This window comes from Branchiostoma floridae, chromosome 10 (genome assembly GCF_000003815.2).
Source record: "Branchiostoma floridae strain S238N-H82 chromosome 10, Bfl_VNyyK, whole genome shotgun sequence".
Classification (NCBI taxonomy): Eukaryota; Metazoa; Chordata; class Leptocardii; order Amphioxiformes; family Branchiostomatidae; genus Branchiostoma; species Branchiostoma floridae.
The window spans coordinates 1961177-1974751 of NC_049988.1; the positions used below are offsets into that span (position 1 = coordinate 1961177).

The following is a 13575-nucleotide window of genomic DNA, read 5'->3' on the forward strand; positions in this document are numbered from 1 at the left end:
TTACTACGTACAGCCTTTCAATTGCGCGCCGATTTGATAGCTCACTTTTCAACTGCTTCTGTCTATAGCTGTCAATCATCTTTTTTGTGAAGATAGTTTTGGATATTAGAAATGTATTTTATCTTTACAATTTTGTCCGTTATAAGGAGTCATTTCTGGACTGTCTGGGGGCGAACCGATCTGCAGCGATGTAGGAACGTGGTACAACAGCCCGGGTGAGTTCTGTACGCTCGGACTTGGTATTTCTATTAAATCTACGGAGCAAAAGTTACATCTAAAAACAAAAGAAGGAACATGGTTTTAGAATTAACGCTAGTTCACCTTTATTGGGTGGTTAACCTACATCCGTTGTTTATGAAAAGAGGGTATTCAGGGGTATCAAGTCGACGGACGGTTGTTTCAAAATTGTGATATTTTCAAAACATTGCAGTTTGAAACCACTGTTGACTTGACATCCATAATTACATCCTGTATTAAGAAACAACGGATATAGGTTAACTCACGGATAAAGGTGAACCAGCGTTACAATCATTAGAGTACAGGTGTAAATATTTACATATACACACAGCTGCTTTAAAAGCGAGCTTCACACAGTTATGTACACATACCACGTGTGTTTTACATACCCGTGATAAAAACTGTTTGTGTAGGGTAATAATAATACCCGGCTACATATATTTGTTCAACTACAAGGTTTATATCTATTGGTTCTGACATTCTTTGATATAGAATCCTACATCGCGAGTATTAATGCTATTCTACGTTCATTGTTGTAATTGGCGTATTGTGCTGAAGACATCATGTAGTATCCCCCACCCCCGTAGACTGAAAACGTGCTGTTTACTTGTTCCCTCCAAGCATACGAGACTATTGACGAGTACGGCCGTGTGTGGGAGAAGTTCTGGTGGTGGAAGGCCGGCTCACGCTGGTCTGTAGCGATCACTGACGTGCTTCAGGACAGGTATGGAACTAAAAATAGTTTTTATTATGTAACTGGTACCATTCTGTTTTTAATGATATTTTACGTCATTACTTATCATGAGAATGCACGAGAATACTTAGGAAAAGGCATGTTTCATTACATTTCATACGCATATGGTACTACGAATATTAGATTGAAGAATATAATTCCTTTGTCAGGCAATAAATGTCTTAGAAAAGCTGATGTTTGGCATCGGTTTTGAGGGGAATCTTTCAATTAAACGAAACGTTTGATACTTTCCAGTTACGGAGCATGCGACCCTGACAGTGACTACTGTATGGGGAGGCTGCCGAGCTGGCTACAGGAGGACAGGACCGAGCTGCTGGCCAAGGACAGCCGCGGGAACGTCTACAAGTGGGGGTTCGACTCCACCAACCCCACCGCTCACGCCGCCTGGCTGGCGTTCTATGGTCATCAGGAGACCCCTAGCGGACGGATTGTGAACAACAGGGCCTGGACACCGTCTGTAGGTTGCTCTATGCCTATTAGAACGCTTATAATTTTTCTCCAGTAATCCCAAATTAGGCTCATTTGGCTCAACAACGCTATGACTATCTAATGTTAAACGAGTGCGATGACATAAGCTTCTCTTTACTTGCCCCGTCCCATGGTTGTTGTCGAGGGGAGGTTACGATATCCGTACCCAACCTTTCCTTTCAAGGCGGTGCCATCCAGCCTCTAATTTTTGTCTGAGCACAGAAATAGCCAAACTGCTCAATTTTTTATGATGCCACTTCCTCCACAAAGAATATGTTATTTCTTTCTGTTGCAGGACGTTGTCCTTACGCTGATGTGTCAGAACAGTATTGAGCCTGTATCATTTTCTGTCACCAATGAAATGTTTTGCTGGGACAATAAGCTTTCTTATAATAACTTTTAGTATATTTTGTCGCCGATATGTAGGTTCTTGCAGGCACCGGACCAAGGGTAGCTCAGGACAGCTTCATGTACCGTACCGAGAACGGAGTCAAGTCGCTGCTGTTGGACGATGACAACTGTGACTGTCTTACCTCATTGAACATTGGCCATGGGATGTGTCGTTATAAGATTAGTTGTCGTTGTAAGTTATAAGATTCGCGTAAGTATGTACATAATCCATTTACGTCTACCTGGATATGCTTTGATGATAATGATGTGAAAATGTGCATATTTCTGTGTAGTGTAGTCTGTAGGTAGTGGGACCGCGTAGCACAGCGGTTTCGTATTTGTATATATATATATATGTATACAAATACGAAATATTTATATTTCAGCCATACCATAGGTATGGTGAAATATATTGTATTCGTAATGTTTCTTCTTTCTTCTTTCTCCTGTCAAATCTTCAAATTGATTCATCTCCGTCGTTCCTGAACCGAATGGCCTGAAATTTAGCACAAGGGTAGAGTGGGCCAATACCTTGATGTTTTTTTTTTCATTTTTTCCATATCTGCCTTTAAAATGATTTTATTCATGTTTTTTGCAATTTTTATTTATATTTTTTCCCCCTGTACCCTGGTATTACAGCCGAATGACCTGAAATTTGGTACAGAGGTGCCTTGATCATATGCCCACAAAGATCTAATAACAGTTTTGGCATACGGTACAACAAAATGCTTAATTTTGACATATTTTGCCATTTTTCCCAAAAAAATGACATTTTTGGCTCCTTTACCCTCATTTTACAACCAAATGATCTGAAATTTGTAATACAAGTGCAATTTACATATGCGCACATGGGTTCAATAACTTTTTTGGCATACAGTACAACAAAATGCTTAATTTTGGGATTTTTTGGCCATTGTTTGACCAAAACCGTACGCTTTTGGCTGCTGTTCCCTGGTCTTATAACCAAATGACCTAAATTTTGGTCAATAGGTGCACTAGATATTCATTCAAATGACCCATGTATAATTTCTGGCATAAACCACTTCAAAATGATATATTTGGGGATTTTTTTGGTAATTTTCCACTGGCCAGGGTCAACGACCTCAAGGTCGTTGACCTCTCCCACCTGAAGACAACATGTGCACACAGTGTCTATATATACTAGTAACTTGATTGAAGAGGGAACCAATCACGTAGCCTGAGTCAACATCCCGAAGGGTATTGGCAGCCAATCAGTGAGCCTGGTGTTATCTGGAAGAGTCCATTCTGGCACGGAGGGGGAACATTTTTTTTAAATTCATCTTTGGACTGTTGATTACATAAAGTCTCTCAGTGGGAGTATTTTTGAACTAGTCTATTTTGCAATTTTACATTGGGTGTACGGGAAGAGTCCATTCTTGCACGGAGGGGGCATTTAAAAAAATTCGTTTATGAACTTTGGTGATTTGATATGTCAAAGTGTTTCAGTGTGGTTATTTTTGACTGGTGTATTTTGTAATTTTTGTAGGTTGTGCTGGAAGAGTCTATTCTTACATGGAGGGGGATTTTTAAAATCCATTTTTGAGACTTTGGTGATTACTCCAAGTTCAATTTTAGCGGATGTATTTTTGGATAGGGGCATCGCAAGAAGAGTCCATTCTTGCATGGGGATGTTTTCAAATTTAGTTTTAAAGGGGTGATGATTCAATATTCCATTTTTAGCGGAAATTTTTTGGACTTGTCTATTTTACCTTTTCATGCCTTTTTTGCCTAGTTCAACTTTGGACTGGGTTGTTTATTAAATCAAAAGGCCATGTTTTCAGTGGGAGTATTTCTAGATTGGTCTATTGTGCAAATTCACATAGGGTGCACTGGAAGAATCCATTCTTGCACTGGGAATTTTGTAAGATTCATTTCTGGGTGTCATTAAGTGTCATTAGTAGAATTGACGTTTAAACAAAAGTCTTCCATTTTTGCACATGGGTGATTTTGGAATAGTCTATTGTTGCATGGGGAGGGAGATGGCTGAAATATGCTGTATTTGCTCTCAAGCAAATGTTGGCTTTTCTAGTTGTATATATATATATATTCACGTCGAATAGTGATTAATACCATCAGATATGAACTATTTAGAAGTCACTTGTATAAAGCATACGGAAATCATACTAAGCACATACAATGTACTATATATGTATATCTAGAATAAGATAAACGCTTTGTGAAAACAAGCGCGTCATTCACATATTACAGATACTGAAAATAATTGTCGTCAAATTTGTATATCATCGTGTAACACTATCTACGTAAACTCTAGATTGATTTTTACTTGTTTTACAGACCAAGGGGGCAATACGGAGTGGACGCCTTGTATGATCCGCACTGCAATGGACCAGTGCCCTCTATCGGACTGGAGCTGTACTTCAACAGGTTAAAACTATGTCGACTATGTCGATATTCTTTGTCCGCTTCTAATGCAAGGCTGGTAAAAAAAAGGGCTGTGTTTTCTGTTTCAGTACAAAACAGTGGTCAAGTTTTAATAACATTATGGTATAGAAATGATTAAACGTCAGAAAAACAACAGGTATTTGGATTCTCAGTTGCGGTTCCCATTGAATAAAACGAAAGAAAATTAGAATACGTAGAAGTTAAGAAGTTAATTCGTCGCAGTTTCTGTTCATTTGATGATCACACTGAAATTATCAATCTATCATTTCAGTTCGGATCAATAAGTTATTGTGGTTTGTATTGTTTGTATATGCTCTTACGTCATAAGTTTTAGTTGATGTTTAAAAACGCGTAGATATGCTTTATATTCAGTTGAGTTTTGAAAGCCTGGAACAAATAACGCAGAGGGCTTGAAAGCAAGTCTAATGTAAATTGCAATCACGGAAACTAACTTTCTATCTTTTATCTACTGACAAATGTTTTTTTTTTTTTTCTTCTGTTCAATAGGACCTGAGGCAACCATTAGAACAACAAGGATGATCAAAAAGCTTTCTAATGAAAGTGTGCCAGCCCCAACATCATAACAGCAAAATGTTTATAGATTGCACTATGGAAAATTGTATTTCATAATCACAGTTTGTGTGAAGGTGCTGAAAGCTAGAAATGTCCATTTTGATAAATTGTTTGGGTGTAAAATAAGACATTTCATTTCAGACTATTCATCATCATCACCATATACAATACAAAATGATTATGTAATACTAAGTGTTAATGCACATTTGCGAAATGTGTTTACCTATCAAGTTTGTACAGACCACATTAGATAAAATGTTACAGATATTGATATTCATACGAGATCAGGTATAGCAAAACATTCTGCTGTTCTTAATTGGCTAGGGGCGTCTCGGTCATAGGAGAAATGTGTTGTTCCGACTAGAAGACAACTGCAAAATAGAGGTATAGTTTTTTTAGGGTTAATGACCCGCCCCGAGGTGTATATGGTGTCATAACGCCTGGTCCTTTGCTAAAACCACCGAATAAAACCACCTCGTTCGCTTCGCTCACTCGGTGGTTTTATTCGGTGGTTATAGCAAAGGACCAGGCGTTATGACACCATATATACCGAGGAACAGGTGGGTCATTAACCCTATTATCATATAGCCTACCCACACTCACCCATTTAAGAGTAGATTAGAGTAGAGTAGAGTTTCCAGTTGAGTAGGAGCGACAAATTCTTTTCTAAAACATACATCTTTTATTCAGTACATACATTTGAACAGTGAATTTGAACAACATAAAACTTGTACGTGAAATGTATTTCTGTTCCAAGGCTTAAAATAAGAACAAAGTCGATTCATTATGCTACAAACTGTTGCACGCTCCGTATTTCTCCATTCGCCCATTCTCCAGTTTGTCGAGTTCGTTCGTATCAGGCGCTAAATCTCGGCCGGCTTTCCTGAGGTATTCCGGGATCCCTGTGCTTCACAGCTCTTGAGAATCTCGTTCACTATAGCTACGAACCCAGACACGACTTCTCCGAAGAAAGGTAGCATTTTGGTCCTCCAGCGCCATGACCGCTACTCAATGGCGGACCGTGATGTTATTGTCGTCTGAACTTGAATGGGCGGGGGTGCAAATAATTTTATTTTCCATTTGCAGTTTAAATTGGACATGACTTGAAATAGATTTTATTGTCTTAAATATTATAGGTAATTCAATGTTGTTTTAAGACAGCAAATGTTTTCTTTGAACAAAGAAACACGCACTACCGATGTTAATAGAGGGAGCCACCCCCCCTGCCATTCCAGTACTTATTCCCCTATCTTGGCAGATGGACGATGCCTGGATATCTCATTCTGATTGGCCAGCGCCCTGTTTGTCTGTCCTCCTGATTGGTTTAAACTTTCAAAAGTTTTATCACATATGCGATAATCAAAAATTTAATGCACGGCTGTTACGGCGTCATAACCAGCATGAAACGGGGCCTTCTGATTGGCCCACGTCCCCTGGCTATATGATAATAAAGCTTAACAACCTAGTTAACATAACAATAAGGGCTAACATAATTCTCTGATATTGTATTATTACGGAGTAGGCTAATCATTAGTTACGGTATTCTTTTTAATAGCAGAGCAATCCTTGATATATTTGCCTACTTTTCTATGTACATGGGTGTAAAATAATACAAAACTATTCATAATTCTCAGCATATAACAATACAAATTATGCGTTATGGGCTTACTTGTCAAGTTTGCACAAACCACATTAAGTATAGTTTTACAGATGTTAACAGTGATTAGGTGTTGTATTTTAACAGAAACGTTCTGCTGTTCTTTGTTTGGGAGATCCATAGGTGAATTGTGATATAACAACTGGTAACTATGAAACTCACTAGCAATAAACAACGTTTTTAATGGGTGAGAAGTATATGCTGCAAAAGCATCCCTTTGTTCAAGAAACAAAGCATACCTTACTAGTACTGCAACAATCTGTCTGCAAATTATATTATCTTCTTATGGATTGAAATCATCGCCTAACATGCCTTATTGGTACTGCAATCCCCTAATTCAGGCTAAAGCACCTTTATCAATATCCTTGAGAACCTTTGAAAACTTTCTGCGATTGTCCAAATCTGGTGTTTCAGCATGGGTGGCAGTCATGTTGTTGCTCTTCCCGACTGTCGACAAAGTACGATTTGCTTTCCAAGCAGCCTTTGAAGTGGTTTCTCTAATCAAAGCAACCATCTGTAAATCATCTGTATTTGGATCTTGACTTTCCTCGGCATATACATCCATAAGGATAGCCATGAACATGCTCAGTAATATGAACTGCATCAAGACCTGGTAGGAGAAGAACATTAAAGGTCCTAAGAACGAATGTCCATCGACGAGAGCATCAAAATCAAAACTACCTAACATCATAGTACACAGGCTCTGTAGGCTGCTTGGCATACTCTTATAATCATGTAACTTGGTGCCGAAAATGAGATTCCCCATCTGAGTAAAGGCAACGAGGATGATGCCAGCCATGGCGGTGAACTGTACAATAGGTTTGAAGGACCTTTTGAGGGTCAGGGTTAGGGCGTAAACGTGTGAGTTGAACCGTAGGAGCCATATGAACTTCAACGTGCCACAACAGATGAGTATTGCAAGCAGGTAAGTATACACTTGAAACCAGTTGACTGCGCTTTTGTAGAGACCAAAATCTGAGCTTGATAATTTCCGTTGTTCGGCAACCTCATCGATGAAGCCCTGAGCGTGGAAATAAGCACCGAGAGTCGCGATGCCAACGGTGATCACAAGAAGTTCAACCCAGCTCCAAAACTCAGTCAGGTACTCCATCGGACGGGAGAAAAGTCTCATGGCTGAAACGAAATGAATATCCGTGATTATTCTAAACACATTAGATAAATCAAATGTAAGCATGGCATTAGTCTAGTTCCTTTTTTCCATACCATTTTCTGACCGACAAAAATATAACATGGCTACACAGTCATGCAATGTGATTCTGCATGGCATATAGCGTCTTCATTATCATAATCAATCATTGACAAGGTGATTATTGCTCTCTGACCAATGAACAGTCACACCTGGATCACGTGACCTTATCAATGCGTGACATCAGCAGCTGGTCAAAAGTTTAAGCAAACGAATTCCTTCCGCCGTGTCTGTTGTGTAAATGTTTTTATTGAGTTGAGTAGATTAGATCTTATTGATTCCTTTAATGTAGCAAAACAGAGCCTAACAATTGAATGTTTGCGTATGTCCGTGTATGTGTTTTTAGATGACAGTAAATCGAATTTTTTTTGGTAAACCCACTTTAAAACTTTGGAAGATTGACGGAAAGACAGACGAAAATAGGGTTTATAGGATTAGCTCTTTATCGCCATTTATACACTTAGTTACCTTCTTTTATAGCAAAGAATAGAATGAAGGCTGCCAACACAGCTCGTAACACGAAGAGTAAGATGGCGTCTTGTTGGATCAGCCTCAAGGTTACAACCTCGGCCCCCTTGTAGACAGCTCCCAGGTTGGTAAACTCTACCACTAGAGTCACCATAGAGAACAGGTTCGCATGTGGGTTGTATAGAATCATCTCCACGAAGACGGCACGTGTTCGTTCATTTAACCATCTGTGCTGCTGTAGGAATGTTGCCAGACGACGACTCGATGCACAAGTCTTTCCAAGCTGGGCGTAGTAACCACCTGTGTAATATGTGCCATGCTGTCCAAAATATGGGAAGCCTGGGTGAAAAAACAACATGCCAGTATTGTAAAACATAAGCAAATGCTGCTCCAGTGCCACCTACATCGGCTATAAGTAGCAGCAAGAAGACGTTTCCAGCCATTCTACCCTGATGTTGAATGATTCAGACACCGAAACTTTGGAAGTAAGTACTCCCTGGTTGTGCCTAAAGGACCTTATTAAATGAGTAATTGCCAACCTTATGAAGTTATTTACGGATCAGGAAACAGATTCTCCTGATTATTGTCCATTGCTTTTGACGATAGATGCAATGCAATACATAGCTGTAAAACTTTTTTCAGCGCAGCAAAAATGAATTGCAAAACCTAAACAAACTCTACCCAAAAATTTTGATTGTGGACTTACTGTCAATCAGTGACGCAAACTTGTACTTCCAAGGCGTTTCCATTTCTTCCGTTGCCGTTAGATTGCTTGTCTCGTTCTGACGTTTCCATCCCTGGAATAGTAAAAAATGCTTTGATTGTGCATATAACGTGACAGAAACACGAACCGGGTGTAATAGAGGCAATGTATAAGATCCGAGCATATTCCCCGTCTACATGTATCCGTTTCTTAGAGATAATATTGATACATTTACATTTACCTCGGTATAGTCGCCCGTATCTTCCGTCAGTGCAGAGTAGCCTACTTTACATAGTGGTGTTATACGTTGCATTCTCTTTGGTGTTTCACAGAGTCGTCCTGAAGAAGATACATGTTACATGTAAAGTGTGCGTGGACACGAAAGTAAGACATCCTTGATATAAATGCATTTTTCACAATGTAAAGCTGACGAAAAATCAGTTTGTCGTCTTACCCTGTTTCAGACGCACTTGTCTCAACTGTACCACCACCAGAGGATGAGTTAACATGTCCTGCAGTACTGTGTCTGCTGCCTTGGCGCGCCCGTTGTACCACTCTGCTGAACGTGTTGTCGGGATCAGGTCACGTTGAATCCAGCTCCAGAATGACTCTATGTCCTTCACCTAGGTACAAACGGAAACGGAAGTTTTGGTTTATGTCTGTTATTTGTCTCAGTAGGTATGTGTTAAAGCATTTTCCCACTGACCCGTTTCAAGTATGTTTCCGACTGATTTATGAGAATATACTGGCAGGATGCAAAGGTTGAATTTATTCGGTAGGCTGTCAGGAAGTGAACCTTTACACATGGCCAAAAGTCAGCAAGAAGGTGTGAAATGAATGAACATAATTAAGATCTATCATTCAACATATCTATGAAAACTGCATGAGGTTTGAGACCTTTATTAATAATTTATTGTGCTGTCGTATATAGCAATTGTTGAAAAAAAACTAACAGTTCTTCATTCGACCATTTTGTACCATACATAGGTATCTGCCCTGAAGAAATAGTACGAGGCGACTTTGGTGAAGTTAGGAATAAAAGCCTAGTAGAATTTAATTGGCCTAGCAGTGAAAAGACAGAAGTCCCAAGGCAACGTATTTGACCAAATTCTTTTTTTTCTCCGACATGTATGCTAAGAGACTATATCATGTGATCAAAATAATAATACAGCCTGTAAGAATACATTTGTTGTCACTGACTCATGTAGGGGATTTTTTTGTACTCACCTCTGAGTAGTCTCCCTCCACAATCTGTTCCTTCACGTTCTGTGCCATGTAGTAGGACAGCGGACTTCTCTCACCGTACGCCGTGAGCATGATTACCGTGAAGAACAGGCCCAACACGAGCACCTCCCACACAGCCGCACGGCGTTTACGTTTCTCTGCGCTCTTGGATCTTGCTTCGATCAAAGCTGTTTCATCTAGTGGCAGTGTGGACCGCTCCTCCTCTGGTAGCTAAAAAAACATAACTAGCTAAACGTCAAGCCAGCATAAGGCGAAGACGGTGCGATTGCGCCTAAAAGTATCTTCTTAACTTTTTCACAATAACACACATGTGTATGTAATGTATTCCTATGTTACAGTATACTTGTATCTGTTGAATGAATTGACAGAACTGTTAAAATGTCACATGTTTAAAGTCAAGAGGTATTAACAGGTATTAATATTGTGTTTTATGGTTACAATATTTAAAAAATAAGACTTCCTAGAATCAAAATCGTGTTCAAGATATACCATCTGTGAGCAGGGTTACAGCATGTCAAATAAGCTTATAAATGCACGTGTTTTACCACATGTTTCAAATATTCAGAGTAAATATATACCTTTCAAACACCTTTCTAGGCAAAGTACGTTGTACAAGGCATTCAAATGTCCAATTATGCAACTTATGAAAGAAAGTAGAAGTATCGCAAATTACATGATACCTGATCTGCCGGTACCTTTGCGCAGGTATCATACTCAGCCGCACGGTTGATGGTAAAATATCGCATCCAGGTTGTGACACTGGTCCCTGGCTTATTTTGTGTAGGTACGTTGCTCTGTGGAAAAACTCTGTAAGTGAATAGCCCTCAAACTAAAAGTATATCAATACAAAACTCTAGATAAGAAAGCATTAAGACCGCGTAGAGTGTTAGAAATTCACAGTAAAATCTAGGGATGAAAACGCATATACATCTCCTTAGACATCAGAGTTTAAAAAAAAAACTTGCCTTGCAAGATTTTTTTCCATTACATTTACATCATTATTCATGAATAGTGAAACTTAGATACTATGAAACCAATCTTTACGAGACTGACGTGTAACAAGAAATAGGTAGGGTAGGGTAGGAAAATGATTGGCACAGTAAACCAAAACAAAAGGTAGCAGTCGCATTGTTCTCCATATTTGGTCAATTTCTCAGGTCACAGGCGGCCCCGTTTTTGTTGCAGTTTCAAGGCTCAAGCTTGAAACCTCTACACTCAAAAGAACTTAAAACACTAATCGAGAAGTAGGGGTAACTCTCTGGTTGGCCAAGAACGAGAAGGCGTAGCAAAGCAGAATGGCAGCTATATTGAAACAGGTCGTTACCTTTCAGGTATTATATAGTCCTCATCGTTTCCTACTGTACTGGGAGGTGGATCTTCATCCTCAACAGGTTTCTATGTTTAAAGAAAAGTATAGTTTAAAAAAAAAAACATGGCATTGCCGAAAGTCTTACAAGGTTTGTTTCCATGTTGTGTAACCTACATTTCCGATATCAAGTCTAAATCTTTAACTTTGACGACACCGACAGACATGTGCTTGTGACTAAACATGCATTTGTTTTTCAGTTTACATGCATTGCGTTAGATGTATATTTCTCTGCATCTGTATACAAATATAAATGAGAGATGTTAGAATATATTTGAAGAACTTTACCTTGGTGAGTAAGGCGAAGATGATCGCCACCAGAACTACCTTGACAGGTTGTACTAGAAACAGGTCAGTGACGAATGACGTCAGGAAAGTGCAGACCCAGGCCTCCGCTTTCGCTTTGCCGAAACTCAAAGTGTACAGAACTGTGAAGAAGGCCGCCACGAAGCTCGCTGACCATACAAGCAACCATCCTGAGGGTGTACAACATAAGGTACTTACACAATTTAAACATTTTAAATTTTCTTGCGTTTACTTTTCACTTTTTCCGCTTTTGCATGGCTGTAGTTATTTCAAAACTTAAGGGGGAACATGTTCCGTACTACTCATTAATATAATAATGATGATTGTAATATTAAACCCTATCCAGACTGGGCTTTTCTGGCATTCCCTAAGATATTAAAGATATATAAAAATAAGTTTAGTTTAGCGAGAAAATATTGACATTCCATTGTTTAAACCAAAATTAGTGATTTTTGTAAAATCTGTCTTTCAGAAACCCGTTGCCATGGCAACACGAAAAATTCTATTTTTTGTAAATTGTTGCCAATAATATTCTAGGAAAAGTCACCAAGTTTCGTTGTTCTAGCACAAGCCGTTCGGGAGCTATACGTATACGACGTCAAAGTTGGCCAAAACACTTTTAACCCCCCTCCGTCTGGATAGGTTTAAGAAAGCTAATATAAGTCGCTTTTTGCGAGACATTACAAATGTAAATTGCTTTTTTGGCATGACAATTCACGAATCCAAAGGGTAAAACCAATTTGAGAAGACGTACAACATAAGTTAGATTTCGCAAGGCATTTTACAATAGTTATTAGGGACACTTTGGAAGCATCAAAACGACTTCTCTACACATACTCAAATACATTATATGCCCTAGCGATAGGCTGGAAACAATGATGCAGCCATGTTCTGCAAGGATTGTAAAAGAATACTTAATAGCTTACCTATGAGCACACCCCACCAGGGTAGCGAAGACTTCTGTCCACAGCTAACGTCATCTTTGTTTTCGTCACGCATCTTAGAACAGGTTTCAATATCAACATTCAACGACGAACGCAGAACTGTGAGCTTGAGACCTTTTTGATTGACATATGTGACTGGTCGATCTCTTTGATACCAATCTGACGGTGTGTCCGGATTCTTAGAGGCAAAATTTTGCCTATATCTAGGTCTTCGGTGTAGTGAGTTCAAAGCACGTCTGTCTAGCTCCGAGTTTATCTTCTTGCCATCCCTCTTTTTTGTGGTCAGTGTTCCGGAGTTACGGAAGAGAAAGACGATGATGAGGTTGACTGGTAGGATGATGACTGCACTCTGTATGCCGATCATCAACTGAAGGTGAAGAATATGAGGCATTGAAGTATTGGGAAACGTCACAAACAACATTCTTACAGCAAATTGTTGTGCCCGAGACGGTGGGAGGGACCAACTTTCTAAAACAAATGTCCTGATGTTACACCATTCGGGAATATGCGCATGTCAGAGGTCAGCAGGTAATTGCAAACGTGAATTCGAAAAAAAAAGTGTGAAGTGTCAAAAACCTCGTATATTGTCGTAACCTTTCGATGACATCTAGATTGCTAATACCTGCTTGTTTATTTTCTCAATAAAATTTGGATTCGAATTTGTGAATAAAAAAAATCATAGGAGCGTGTATTGTTATTACCTGTGGAAGAGAAATTGGAGGGTTAATCTCCACACCAGCTATCCTGAGCGGCTCGGGGGGATCGAAGTCGTCTCCGCGGCCGAAGAACATGATGTTGGTGAGCATGCTGCTGTAGAGCAGCGTCAGGCAGCA

The 13575-nt window shown here is 39.4% G+C and overlaps 3 protein-coding genes and 1 long non-coding RNA gene across 4 annotated transcripts in view; 2 read left to right on the plus strand and 2 right to left on the minus strand.

The window, feature by feature from the left end:
* LOC118424220 overlaps positions 1 to 1030 on the minus strand; it is a 28384-nt gene extending 27354 nt beyond the window's left edge. The window contains exons 1-2 of the mRNA XM_035832761.1: positions 1026 to 1030; positions 640 to 668 (exon numbers count right to left, since the gene is read on the minus strand). Coding sequence (XP_035688654.1) covers positions 640 to 668; positions 1026 to 1030 — 34 coding nt within the window. The remainder of the gene's footprint in view (positions 1 to 639; positions 669 to 1025) is intronic.
* Positions 1031 to 1229: 199 nt separating this feature from the next.
* On the plus strand, positions 1230 to 2054 carry LOC118424701. Its single transcript, XM_035833383.1, has 2 exons — positions 1230 to 1448; positions 1886 to 2054. Exons 1-2 carry the CDS (start codon positions 1260 to 1262, stop codon positions 2051 to 2053), a joined length of 357 nt encoding a protein of 118 aa, XP_035689276.1. The 5' UTR covers positions 1230 to 1259; the 3' UTR covers position 2054.
* Positions 2055 to 3701: 1647 nt separating this feature from the next.
* LOC118423778 lies at positions 3702 to 5236 on the plus strand. The gene is made up of 2 exons (XR_004832111.1): positions 3702 to 4255; positions 4781 to 5236. It is a non-coding gene; the product is annotated as an uncharacterized LOC118423778 (long non-coding RNA).
* Positions 5237 to 8170: 2934 nt separating this feature from the next.
* On the minus strand, positions 8171 to 10872 carry LOC118424221 (polycystic kidney disease 2-like 1 protein). The gene is made up of 5 exons (XM_035832762.1): positions 10807 to 10872; positions 10109 to 10336; positions 9352 to 9504; positions 8885 to 8975; positions 8171 to 8517 (listed from the first exon to the last, which is right to left on the minus strand). The coding sequence occupies exons 1-5, from the start codon at positions 10870 to 10872 to the stop codon at positions 8171 to 8173; spliced, it is 885 nt and encodes a 294-aa protein (XP_035688655.1).
* Between the last annotated feature and the right edge of the window lie 2703 nt (positions 10873 to 13575).